Here is a 12,930-nt window from a genome sequence, read left to right as displayed (position 1 = left end):
TAAAATAAAAACGGCCAATCTCAATCTGTGAAACGAAATATGCTAAATTCCAAAACAGCAAGTTTTTCAAAATACAGTGCACAGATAGCCTACTAACATGAATCCATAGCAGTGAAACGTCACTGTCATCACATGTAATGAACACAAAGCAGTGGTTTCTTAAAACGTTTGAAAGCCATCAATAAACTACAGTTATGAAGGAAGTTTTGTCGTTCAACCGGCAGTATGTTGAGGTTGCGCCCAATTTTGCAAACACTTCACTTCACCACATAAATAAACAATGTTTCTTCGTCTAAACAACTAACCAAGAAACTTTGCGAGCAATTTTATGACCTGCACACAACAAATCCTACTACTCCTAAATCCTCATGCATTCTCAATGATTACGTGACTAAACATTAGCACTACGAGCAGGAAATGATTCTTTGGAACTTCTTGAAATTCAAAACTAAACGCCAGATGAGTAAAAGCATCAGAGTAGTGGATTGTATCAGAAGTTTTTTACTTTCTGGAAAAAATTGAAACTTTGACTCTTTTTAAAGGGGCATGGTATGAAATAACTTAGTTTACCATTTTCTTTAGAGTCAAGAAATACCTAGAAAATTCTAACAATTATAAACTGCTAACAAAAAGTGATACATGTTTAATTAGTCAAAATAACTTTGCGTACCATTACCGGTACTTAATTAAGCAGGCACACCAATATAAGTACTTAAGTAGCCTATTCCTTCCATAATTTCAAATTGTCTACCAAATCCATCTTCAAAGACCGCCAGTTGAAGATGGTAGACAAGTTAAAATTATGGAAAAAATACTGTGAAGAGTTATTGAATAAAGAGAGTCAGTGGGATAACAATTTTGAATTGAAGCAAAATATAGGACCCGTGAAAGAAATTCTAGTAGAGGATGTAAACATAGCTATGTTCAAAATGAAACCAGGCACAAAACAAGGGTAAAGGTGACAAAAGAATATACTAGCTATCGAAGCCTGAAAATGCTTGAACATTCGAAGAAAGTTTTGGAAAGAGTGTTTGAAGAGCGAATCCGACAAAGAGTTGACATATATAAGTAAAATTCACATGGGTTTATGCCGGGGAAAGGTACAGTAGATGCTATATTTGCTATACAACAGATGTTAAAAAAATACAAAAGAGTCGGAAAAGAACTGTATTTTGTCTTCATTGACTTAGAAAAAAAGCTTTCAATTGTGTTCCGTGAAAAGTGATTTGGTGGGCATTAAGAAAGAAAGGTGTGATGAAATCAGAAGTAAGAGTAGTGATGGAAATGTACAAGAAAGCTGAGACAGCAGTGAAACTGGAAAATAAAATGTCAGAATGGTTTGAAGTGAAAGTGGGTGTTCATCAAGGTTCAGTACTCAGTCTGTTGCTTTCTGTAATAGTTATGAATGCTTTAACAGATGAACTGGATAAGACAATGAAAGAATTTTGTACGCTGACAATTTAGTGGTATGTGTCAAGTATGACAGTTGTAAAGAGGTGGAAAAAATATGTCAGATGGAAAAATGCATTGGAAAAGAAAGGTTTAAAAGTGAATGTGAATAAAACGTTCAAATGAGGTATTGGCAGTCAATGTTATGGATGCATGCACAATATGTAGCAAGAGAGTAATGAGCCATTATGTTCAGTGTATTAAATGCAAGTATTGGGTGCACAAGAGATGTTCAGGCTTTCATGGAAGGTTGATGAGTGGGATGCATTTTGAGTATACAGTAGAAGATGATGTAGCTGATGAAAAGCACGAGAAGCATGTGACAGTGGGATGCGATGAGATGTTGTTATGGAGTTCCGCTATCTTGAAGATATGTTAGAAATAGATAATTGCACTAGCAGAGCTGTGACGGCTAGGATACGTGCGAGTTGAAAAAGGTTTAAAGAGTTGTCAGGCACACTTTGTGGTGGAATGCTTTTTTTGCAGATTGAAAGGAAGGTTGTACAAAGCATCTGTAAGAAGCATGATGTGTTATGGAAGTAAAATGCTGGGCGATGAAGAGGGCATATATTAGGAGAATGCAAATGATAGGAATGAGGATGGTACGTATGATGTGTGGCAAGACACTTCTCAACAAAATAATAAATGATGTCTTGAGAGAGTGGATTGATATTGAGAATACTGAAAAGTCCTTGCGTGGTTATGGGTTGGACATCTTGAACAAATGAATGAGAACAATTTGACAAAGCTAGTTTGGAATAAGATAGTGATAGGAAAAATGAGAAAAGGAAGGACAAAAAAAATGTGGGATGATACCGTGAAAGATGACATGAACAAAAGAAACCTGGAAATTGAAGATGCCAACAATAGAGAGAGATGGAAGAGTCGCTGCAGACAACTGGTCAACCCTGATGTTTCCGGATAAAGACCAAGGGATCTTTGAAGCAAAATGGATGATGACTAATATAAAAGGTGCAACGGTTTCTTGAAAAAAATAAATTTTATAAAAAAAAACAGCGCAGTATGCAATTGTGTACTGTTAGGTTCTCTACAGACTATCTTAACACTTTTTATGACAATTCTATAATTTATCACTAGACTAGACAGAGAGATGTAAATATTGATGCAATGCACTGGAGCACAACCAATGAAAGTAAACAGTCAAAAAAATGGTCAAATTAATTAAGCATCCATGTATGTAACTTTTTGTAGGATTGTGAAAAAATCTTTTTTCTAGCAGTTCTTGCAACAATCATCTGATAAATGAGAAAGTAAAAGCAGAAATATCATTTTCGCATTTATCAGATGAACGCTGCAACTACTGCTAGAAAGGATAATGTTTCTGATGAACACCCAAACTTTTCAATATTCATTGTGGAAATAGTTAAATCATGCTGTGTAAAAAGCATCTATGCCGGTCACCTGGTGTGTATCACCATTACACACATATCCACTATACAGTTGTACTTTCTACTATCAATATAAGGAGAGAAAGCCTGTGGCAACAAGGTTGGGCTTATACAAAGAAAAAGTATAAAAATAGTTGGAAATTTTGATGTACATAACTGGCAGTGTTGAATATTAACCGATTGAAAAGAAAATACTGCACTGAATTGAATTGTTGACGCAACTTTAAGTTGCACTTTCTTGAAGCTTAGGAGCAGGAGCCGGAGTTCCTTTGGTCTCTGCTTCTTCCTCATTGTATATATTCTCTGCCATTTGCCAAACTTGCATTATATTATCTTCAGAGACTGAGCAAGTAACCCAAGGCTCGTTTGGATTCCATGAGAAATCAGAAATCTTGGCAGTATGTCCACCATGTACAAATAAAAGTTCTGGAGGACCATCTTCCATGTCTTCAGCACTTTGTGCTTCTCCAATCTTGCTCAAATCCCAAACGTTTAATCTTCTATCAGTTCCACTTGAAGCTAAGATTGTTTCGTTGTGAGGTGACCATTGAACCTACAAATGTTTCACTAGTTAAACAAGATCATCCAATACAAAGCTCCATTACCTGAGAAATAGGCTACCAGTAAATGAAACACGATTAAGATAGAGGCTCTTTAAAAGTGTACGGTATGTTGAAGAATATAACACACAATAATATTATCAGTTTCAAGAAAAGGTGATGAAAAGACAAGAGATTTCTTAATAGTCAACTACAACACAACGTTACCTGAAAAATTTCATCTTTGTGTGATTCAAAAGAATGCAGCTTTAACTTTAAGTTTCTCAAATCCCACAAGGCAACAGTTTTGTCTGCTGAACCAGTTGCTAAAATGAACTCACTAAAGGGATTAAATGACAGGCAATTGACCTCAGCTGTATGAGCTTCAACATCATGACTTGGTTTAGTGCATGTCTGTGATCGAGTATCCCAGACCATCAATTTTCGATCATCAGCAACAGATCCAAACAAACTGTCATGTAACGAATGCCATGAAACATCTTCAACTACACCAGTGTGGCCTGTATAAATGCGATGAGCATCTAAAATTTTCCCGTCTCTTGGAGTGCCTCCAACATCCCAAAGGCAAATGGTCTGATCATCTGATGCACTAAGAAGATGTCCACTTAAGTTTGGATTCCACGAAAGACCATACCTAAAACCGTAATAAAGATTATAATATATATATAAGCTACATTAAACAATTAAAGTAACTTGCGTTTTTCTGGTGACTATTTACTAGTTACCGTACTTTAATTATCAAATGCCTGGTGAACAGTCTCTCTCTGTTTTTACTACATTAAACAGTTTAAAATAAAAGGCTTTGATTAAATATAAAAATTATAATCAAACTAAAACGTTTAAATACAATACATTGAAAGTTGAATAATTGAAGTATATACATAATCATTGTTCTTCTGTACAGTCATTGTCATTTAGTCAAAGATTGCAAAATTAGCAGCAGCAACATTTGCTCTGACAAATGAAATCTTACCAGGGGTGAACACAACTATTCACGTCGGGACTAAGTTTACACAGGCTTTGAACTGAGCTGTGACACAAATAAACGTTAAAAACCATGGTCTTAAAATACAGACATACCCTTCTTTTTGATGGCCATGTAATCGAAGATCTGGACTGCATTTACTATTAGGATCAGGCTTGCTTGGATGTTTTGAATAGTCAAATACAAGAACATCACTTGATGGTGTCTTGGTGCCAATAATATATGGATTCTGAGGCATAAATCTTGCTCTGTTTACTTCTCCTTCATGATTGATTTTAATTTCAATCTCAATTTTTTCACTGACCGATCCAAAACCTCCAAACTCCCCTCTTTCACTGTTGCAAAGAGATGAGTCGAACTGAACATCAATATTGGGCAATTGAACACTACCAATGATGAGATGGTTTTGTTCATCAGAAGTATGAGTTCCTAGAATTAGGCGATGTACAGTGTAATTTTTTCCTTCAGGTTTGGTAATATCGGGAAGCCACTGACAAGTTAAACTCGGCCATTCAAGAGCATGTGTCATGACTAGATCATATAAAAATGGAGTGTTTTTCTTCCATATTTTATATTCTTCATTGATAACACGATCCTCTGCAGCATCCTCACTTTTATCTTCCATGTCAATGTGTTTTAATCTTTCAAAAATATTTGCCTAGCTGCATTTAAGGAATGTAGACAAATATTGAAAACCTCTACTAACTCAGCTAGCAAAATTAACCCTTTTCTATTTATTTAATGATCTATAAAACCCTGTTGGTTAAGGTTAAGCACCTGACTTTACAAATAAAAAAACTGCAAAATCAAAGCAGTGTTGGTTCGACTTTTGGAAGGAATAATGCACTTGAGTAACACACTTTCAAGTTTCAACTTTCTAAATTTTTGCTTTCCATTCAGCGGCACCTAGTGGATGGAATAAATTACAAAACTCGGTGACCAGGTCTGTCTGTGTAATTTTTGATACAAAGCCCTTACAAGCATGCAAAATTGCCTGAATTCAGCTCACAAAAAAACTTTCTGTCTGAAGATCAAGATTCCCACAATCACATTAAATCTTTCGGAAAATCCACCCTGGTAAATATCCTCCATGGAAAATTCACTATGATACGGTAGCCTAATATTTTCCAGTGAAAAATCCAATCTTTATCCTTTGACTGACAAAGCCTTGATAAGTTTCTCCTAGTAGGGAGAGAAAAAGATCTTTTATTTTGTCTGTTGCAAGAATAGTATGGTACAATTATACACAGTACGAATAAAATAGCACCATAGCAATTTAGATACCACAACAGACAGTAGGCAGCAAAAGACTGTATGAGAGAGAGAGAGAGAGAGAGAGAGAGAGAGAGAGAGAGAGAGAGAGAGAGAGAGAGAGAGGGAGAGAGAGAGAGAGAAACCTTTTATTTTGTCTGTTGCGAGAAAAGTATACGGTACAAAATATAGACAATGCAAATAAAATAGCACCATAACTAGAATCTACAACAGACAGGAAGCAGCGAAAGACTATATTAGTCAATAGTCATCAAGTCAGCTGCTTCCCGTGTTTTTAATGTGACAAATGTCAAACATCGGCATTACGTTGAAACCAAGATATGCGTTAAAACAGGATAAGCTTAAGTTCCGTAAAAAATGAACACAAAAAGTTGTTTACTGCTGCGACAGTCAAGTGAATTCCTGTGGTTTTATTCAAATATAAAAAAAAAATCATGCCCTACAAAAGTAGTAAGTTATGAGAAAAAAAAAAAAAAACAAACAAAAAAACTATGCATAAACAACAACTTCTAACTGCTAGCATAAAAGACGAAGCATGAACACTAAAAGTAGGCCTAATCATAGTATATAACTTTAAACCTTAACAAAATCAGTCAGTTTATAGGCCGACTTGAATACAGTTAATAAGATGACAGCTGTTAATAAATACAGTAGAATTCGCCTATAACGGCACCTCTAGGGGATTTGCAAAAACTGACGTTATAGCCGAATTGACGTTATAGACGAACTACCGCAAACTATTCCACAACTGTCTTTTGATTAAAGAAAGAGGTGTATAATCCAATCAGGGTTAGCCTACTGTGTAGCCTACCGGTACCACCAAACTGACAAAAGGCACGCAGAAAATACAGTAAACAAAGAAATTGTTTAAAAAAATAACCTACAGCGAAAGGTACAGGAAATTTGCGCAATAGGCTACAGCTCGTTGCATACAGTAGTAGAGAAGTTCATTGTTTATTAGCGAAGAAGGCATTGATCTTGAGCTGTTTCGGTTTTGACACGGATTTGACACACCTGTAGACTAGAATGTAGAGCTGCTTTTTACACGTAGGCTAATAGTTTTTCACGCGGGAAAAAACGTTAATTAGTTTATACAGTACTGCACGTACAACTGTTGCTTTGAGTTGTTTAAAGGTCAGCTGTAGAGCTGCTTTTTACACGTGATAGTTTTTCACGCGAGAAAAAGGTTAATTCAGTTAAAGTCCCTGCTGAGAACGACGTAGCAAAATAAATGGAAGACATTTTGCAAGCAGCAGCGCTAATTGGATTAAAAGACTGACCGTTCGTGGTGAAGGTGATGGCTTAAAGTGACGTTATAAACGAACAAAATACGTCTGGGGACTAATAAAGGGTGCTGTTACATGCGAATTGACGTTATAGGCGATGCTGTTGTAGCCGAACTACAATGTATGTAAAAGATAGGAATTTTGCCGGGACCGAGCGAAATGTGACGTTATAGGCGAATTGACGTTATAAACGAAGCCGTTATAGGCGAATTCTACTGTAGTACTTAGCACCAGTTTGTGAGTAGTAGGCCTAGGTCTACGTAGTATCAACAATGTTCAATCCGAAAAATTTGCGATAACACTCGTCAATGTTGTGGCAATGAAAACAGTCACAGACAAAGTTTTTTCATATAATAAATTTTAAGTTTTTTTGTGTAAGTTTTTATGAATCATCGAGTCAACTGCTTCCCTGTTCTTAATGTGACAAATGACAAGCATCGGCAAATTACATTGAAAGTGGTAGTTTTGCACTTGTAGAAGCTTTTGACCGGTTACCGAGATTGGCAGAATGAAGTTTTCAATTGTTGAAATGTTGTTGCTGGAGAATTATTTCATCCACTAGATGCCGCTGAAAGGTGATCAGTCCTGAAATGACTTGCTCAAGCAAGCACACACCGCAAGAGCCAAATTAGCGCCGCGTGATGTAGGCTAGAGTCTTCGTGCACGTAGGCTAACCACTGAGGTAGTGATGTACGCGCATACAAAAAATATTGACGCTGTCAGCGTAAATGCAAACGTTCGAAAAATCATACGCCGTATGCGTCAACGTAACTAGTAAACAAAGTTGGCGGCGTCAGCGTCAGCGCATACACTAGCGTAAACTCATTTTGTTTGCTAGGTGCCAACCTTTCACACGGCAGTAGCGTAGCTAGGAATTTTGAAAGGGGGGGGTTTTGACGACCCAGTGGCGGGGGGTCTGGGGGGCCTCCCCCAGAAAATTTTGATAAATTACTTTGAATTTGGTGCATTCTGAGAGCATTTTCAACAAAAATGTGGGTATGAATATTCTTGTAAAATAGTGCTGTCCGGTGGCATAGCAAAAGGATAAGATCATGTTTTCTTCGGCATTTTTCGGAAATAAAGCTAAATCTCTATGTTTTCTTGTTGCTTAATTCCTGGCTGAGATGTTTAAATGTTTGGTATTGGCAAAACTCGCTCTTTTAATGCAATTTTGTTCAAAATTAAGCAATTTTTTTTTGACTGAAAACATCATTCTCAATATCGTGACGTCACACGCGTGCCAAAGAGGGGGTTGTAACCCCCAACACCCCCCCCCCCCCTTGGCTACGCCACTGTCACACGGTATAAACCACTCGAAACAAACAAGTTTTATTTTGAACTTCCACGAAGAAACACAAGCATCTGAAAGTGTTCATCTGACATTTTGCTGTGTTTTGGTTTCAATATGTCTTTGCCCATTGAAAAAATTCTTTCAACTGCAGCGCTGGAAGGTATTTGCGTGTTGTAGCAAAAAAAAGACATTAAAAAGTATGCGTTGACGCTATGCGCTAAAAAACGCAAAAACTTTACGGCGTAGCCTCAAGCGCAAACTATCCAAAAAAATGTGGCCGCAAGCGTTAGCGCAAACAGAAAGTCTACGCCGCAAGTATGCGGCGTAGAATTTGCGGCGTATACGTACATCTCTGCACCCAGGTAACAGGTCGGATGGTAACTGGAAGCTATTGCAGTTTTTAGTTTGAAGTTCAGGTTGAATACTGTGTAAAATTTCTCTTAAAAAAAAAGATAGTTGTAAAAGTGAAAAAAACAGTGATCGATGATATGAAACGACCCCTTTCCTGAAGAAAATCCTGCGTCGGCTAAAATTGTTGTTTTTTTTATTATCTGGCAAGTGGCAACTCTGAATACCAAAGTCATGCTTGAGTAGCTTCAATGCTTCATACCATGGCGCCCTCTAGTAGAGGCCAGGTCATCGCGCGTACTTCAAACGTGACTGACGGCCTATTCTTAACTTAATCAGTTGTGAGGAAGATGCTTCATCTATAGTCTATACTTTATGCTAAGGTTCTAGTTTTACTGAACTTATTTCCTTAACTTGTTCACTAACTATGCATCTTTGCCAGAAAGTAGAAGTTTAGTTACAAACTTTATGAAAAGCTGAAGCAGTTACAGTTATGCAGCTTAGTTTAACAAAATTAGGTATGAGCTACAATGTTTTTGTTTCAAGGAGCTTTTATCTGTTCATGAAGTCATTGGTTACACAGAAAATTCACAACAAACTGCCATTACCAATCTATGTTTTCTTTAATAATAAGTTTCTGCCCAGTTTCCTTGTAGCATGTTGTGGGTAAAGTAGGCAGAAAATTGTATTTCTTCCAGGTTTATTAAAGTTAGCAAATAGAGTACGGTAGGCCTATTTAATAAATCTCCATTTATATGTTCAGTTGTATGCAATGTTACTCACTACTGGTAAGTTAGTTTAACAGCTTCAGTCAATTTTGAATGTTGATACTAAATGTTTACCTGTACTTTATATTACAAATCTTCATGTACCGTATTTTTTTGCTTGCCAGCAACAATACATGTCTTCTGTCCACTCACCATTTTCTTATAGATAACATATCAATATTCACAAAAAAGTATTTCACTGATATTACATTTATTTTCTTAAATACCAGTACCAAAGCTAATCTTTGTAGAATGTAATGTTATTAATTTGTGTGGATTACCGTACTTACTGTATAGAGTTCTAACAAATCTTAACTAACTTAAATAGTAACTTTCAATAGGCTATACTGGTAGTACAACAATTTTTAATAGATTGACTGCCCAGTTTCAACAACTGTTTAGTTTTGTAGCATCTTCATTTAATACATGCATGATGGGGGATCTTTATTTGTTATGCTTTCATTTATTTCTCAAGATGTTTTGATTTTTGCAATACATACATCGTGAGAATTCATGATCTGCATGTCAGTAGAAAGTAGTTAACATGCATGGTTTGATATTATTTAGATTTACTAATCTGATTAATTTGCATGAAAGATAATTCCTCTGTTTTAAAAAATGCCTTTAAAGTGTTGCGTACCAAACTGCAATTCAAATTATAAGTCTACTGGGATTGTTGTGTCCATATATAAGTTACCACAAGATGAGGAAGACAGAAAGAAATGGATAGCCATGATACCGCGTTCAAATTTAGTAGTAACGAAACACACTACGATTTGTCGCAAACATTGGCCAGATGATTGCAAGATGGTTGCTTGTCGTGGAAAACTGCGCCCCAGTGAACCCCCAAGTGTCTTTCCCAATATTCCAAGAAGCTGTTTGTCCTCACCTCCTCCCAAATGCAGAAAAACAATACAATCTTCTGTCTGTGTTCGAAGTGTTTTGCCAGATGAGATCGCAGAGTTTGAAAAGCTGATATGCTTACATTGAATGAGGTTGAGAAGAAGTTACATGATTCAGAATTATTTGTGTACAGTGATGATGAAAGTAAAATTATTCAGTCAAAAAAAATGACGCAAGGTGTACCACATTTCATAATCAAAATAAAAAGTGATTTAACCTATGAATCATTTCACTGTGGATCCTCATGTACAGTTAACACACTTTCAGCAAACAGAGTCACTTCTTGCAATCGTTGGTCTACTCTTCATGAAATTATTCGATTTTTAAAACATAAAGAGCAAAACCACAAAACCCAAATCATTTTTGAGCAACTGAGTGCCATGGGAAAAGAGAAAGTTGGGGAAGCTATTTATTCACCAGATTCAGTCACTAGAGCATTTGAATATTTCGCATTGTCAAGATCATTATACAACCGATTTCGTGAAGATTACAAGCTCCCGAGTGTTAGTACACTGAAACGTATTACTTCGAAAGTGGATAACATAACTGATTTGGCTTTCTTAAAAAATGTTTTAGATGGTTTACCTGCGCGTCAACGTAACTGTGTTTTGTTGTGGGATGAAGTATATATTAAATCTATGATCACATACCATGGTGGCACACTATTAGGCAAAGCTGCAGATCATCCAGAATGCTTAGCAAAAACTGTTTTGGGGATGATGGTAAAGTGCTTGTTTGGTGGTCCGGAGTTCCTGACAAAAGTTCTACCAGTGAGTAATTTGACATCAGATTTTTTAATCAGTCAAAGTGAACCTATTTTGCAATGTATCAATCAGTCTGGTGGAAACATTTTAGCAATTATTGCAGATGGGCATCAAACCAACCAAAAATGTTTTAGGAAACTTAACACGGTTAAGGGGAAACCATGGCTCAAAGATGAAGGAACATTTTTGCTGTATGATTATGTTCATGTTATGAAATGTATTCGAAATAACTGGCTCACTGAAAAGTGTGGCGAGCTGGAATTTGAATTTGATGGTAAGCGACAGGTTGCAAAGTGGAGTGATCTAAAGCAGTTACATGAAATGGAAACAAATCATCTACTGAAGCTTTCGAAGTTAACAAATGTGGCTGTTTCTCCAAAACCAATTGAGAGGCAAAAGGTGTCAACCTGTCTGAAGGTGTTTTGTGATGAAACTGTCGCCGCTTTACAAACTCATCCGAAACTGAAACATCTTCCTGTTGCAGGTACAGCAAATTTTATCAAAATTTTCATTAAATTATGGAAGATTCTTAATGTCAGAAGACTTGGTACTGATGTGAGATTTAACGATCCAACTAGGGCAGTGATTCGGTCACCCGATGACCCAAGGCTACAGTTTTTGCTAGATGTTGCAAGCATGGCAGAAAAAATGAAGAAAACTGGCTCAGTCAGAATTCGTCAGTTAACGGCAGATACTGCCAACTTCTTGTACCATATATGCCATGGTTTTGTAGATCTAGCAAATTATTTACTTTCATGTGGAAATGATTTTGTAATCTTTGGCTGGTTTACAACAGACCCATTAGAAAAGTGCTTCAGTAAACTTCGACAAGGGTCTGGAGGTACCTATTTCATTACTGCTCAGTCAGTTTTGGAAAAGGTAAGAATTCAACATGCGAAGCTCTCACTGCAATTAGATTTAAAGTTTGATGTTGCCGAAGGTCATGCTTGTGCCGCTTGTAATCGTGATCTTGTAGAAAGTGAGCTTGAAATTTTGGATAGCTTATGTGCTTTGGAAGGGAAAGTTTCAGAAGAGGTTTTAATTGCAATGGTTTATATTGCTGGGTATGTTGAGTTGAAGAATGGATGTGCTATTGCAGAAGACACATACTTCTATTATGAAAGATTTGGTTCATATGTTGATAAATTAAATCGAGGTGGTCTGACACGTCCTAAGGATAGTGTTGTACAGTGGTGTGTATTTTGTTACATCTTTTTTACAAGTGTTGTTGGCGAAATGTGTCGAAAATTTATTTCCTGTAACTTTCTATCCATATCTGAACGACATTGCTTTTTCATGACATTGTCTCATTGTCGCACATTGGCTAATGTATTTTTAAAGAACTATGCCCTGTTGCAGTCTCCCAGATGCTCAAAAGAAAGTGCATTGAAAGTGCTAAAACTTTCGTAGAATATAGTCTATACATGCTGATTGCTGATAGCTAAAGGCATAATCTTTCTTTGAATCTTTATTTAGCTGATCTGATGTTATAAAAATGCCTGGTAGTTTATTTGTATATTTTTCCAGGTAAGCTTTTACTTTCCATGCAACTTTTAATGTTTTTAAACAACATTTCTACTGTATTTATTTAGTAAGTATTTTCTACTTCGTTATATGGCTGCATTTATCAGTAGTAATCATTCACCATCTGCAATTAACCACTTCTATAGTTCTATTGTAGTAAATCACAATATAATTGTGACTCATTTGACTTTCTCTTCTACTCGTTCATTTTGTAAAATTACAGCTTTATATTTTGTTTAACCTTATTGTTTTTGCATTTTAGGCAGTCGCTCTAGGGCTAGGCAGACTGGCTTCATTGATTAATTTATTGACTGTTGATATTTGAAGAGTTGAGCTTAAAGTTTTGAAGTATAGCTCTGTCTGTCAGATGAA

The 12,930-nt window shown here is 36.3% G+C and overlaps 1 protein-coding gene and 1 pseudogene across 1 annotated transcript; one reads left to right on the top strand and one right to left on the bottom strand.

Moving 5' to 3' along the window:
* Positions 1–24: 24 nt before the first annotated feature.
* Positions 25–5,060, bottom strand: LOC145781584 (histone-binding protein RBBP4-like). Its single transcript, XM_082593255.1, has 3 exons — positions 4,499–5,060; positions 3,626–4,052; positions 25–3,411 (listed from the first exon to the last, which is right to left on the bottom strand). The coding sequence occupies exons 1-3, from the start codon at positions 5,026–5,028 to the stop codon at positions 3,082–3,084; spliced, it is 1,287 nt and encodes a 428-aa protein (XP_082449381.1). The 5' UTR covers positions 5,029–5,060; the 3' UTR covers positions 25–3,081.
* LOC145781693 (uncharacterized) lies at positions 1,480–2,177 on the top strand (annotated as a pseudogene).
* Positions 5,061–12,930: the final 7,870 nt, after the last annotated feature.

This window comes from Aplidium turbinatum, chromosome 13 (genome assembly GCF_918807975.1).
Source record: "Aplidium turbinatum chromosome 13, kaAplTurb1.1, whole genome shotgun sequence".
NCBI classification, from domain to species: Eukaryota; Metazoa; Chordata; class Ascidiacea; order Aplousobranchia; family Polyclinidae; genus Aplidium; species Aplidium turbinatum.
Note: the sequence above shows the minus strand (reverse complement) of the source record. Positions and strands in the feature narration are given on the sequence as shown.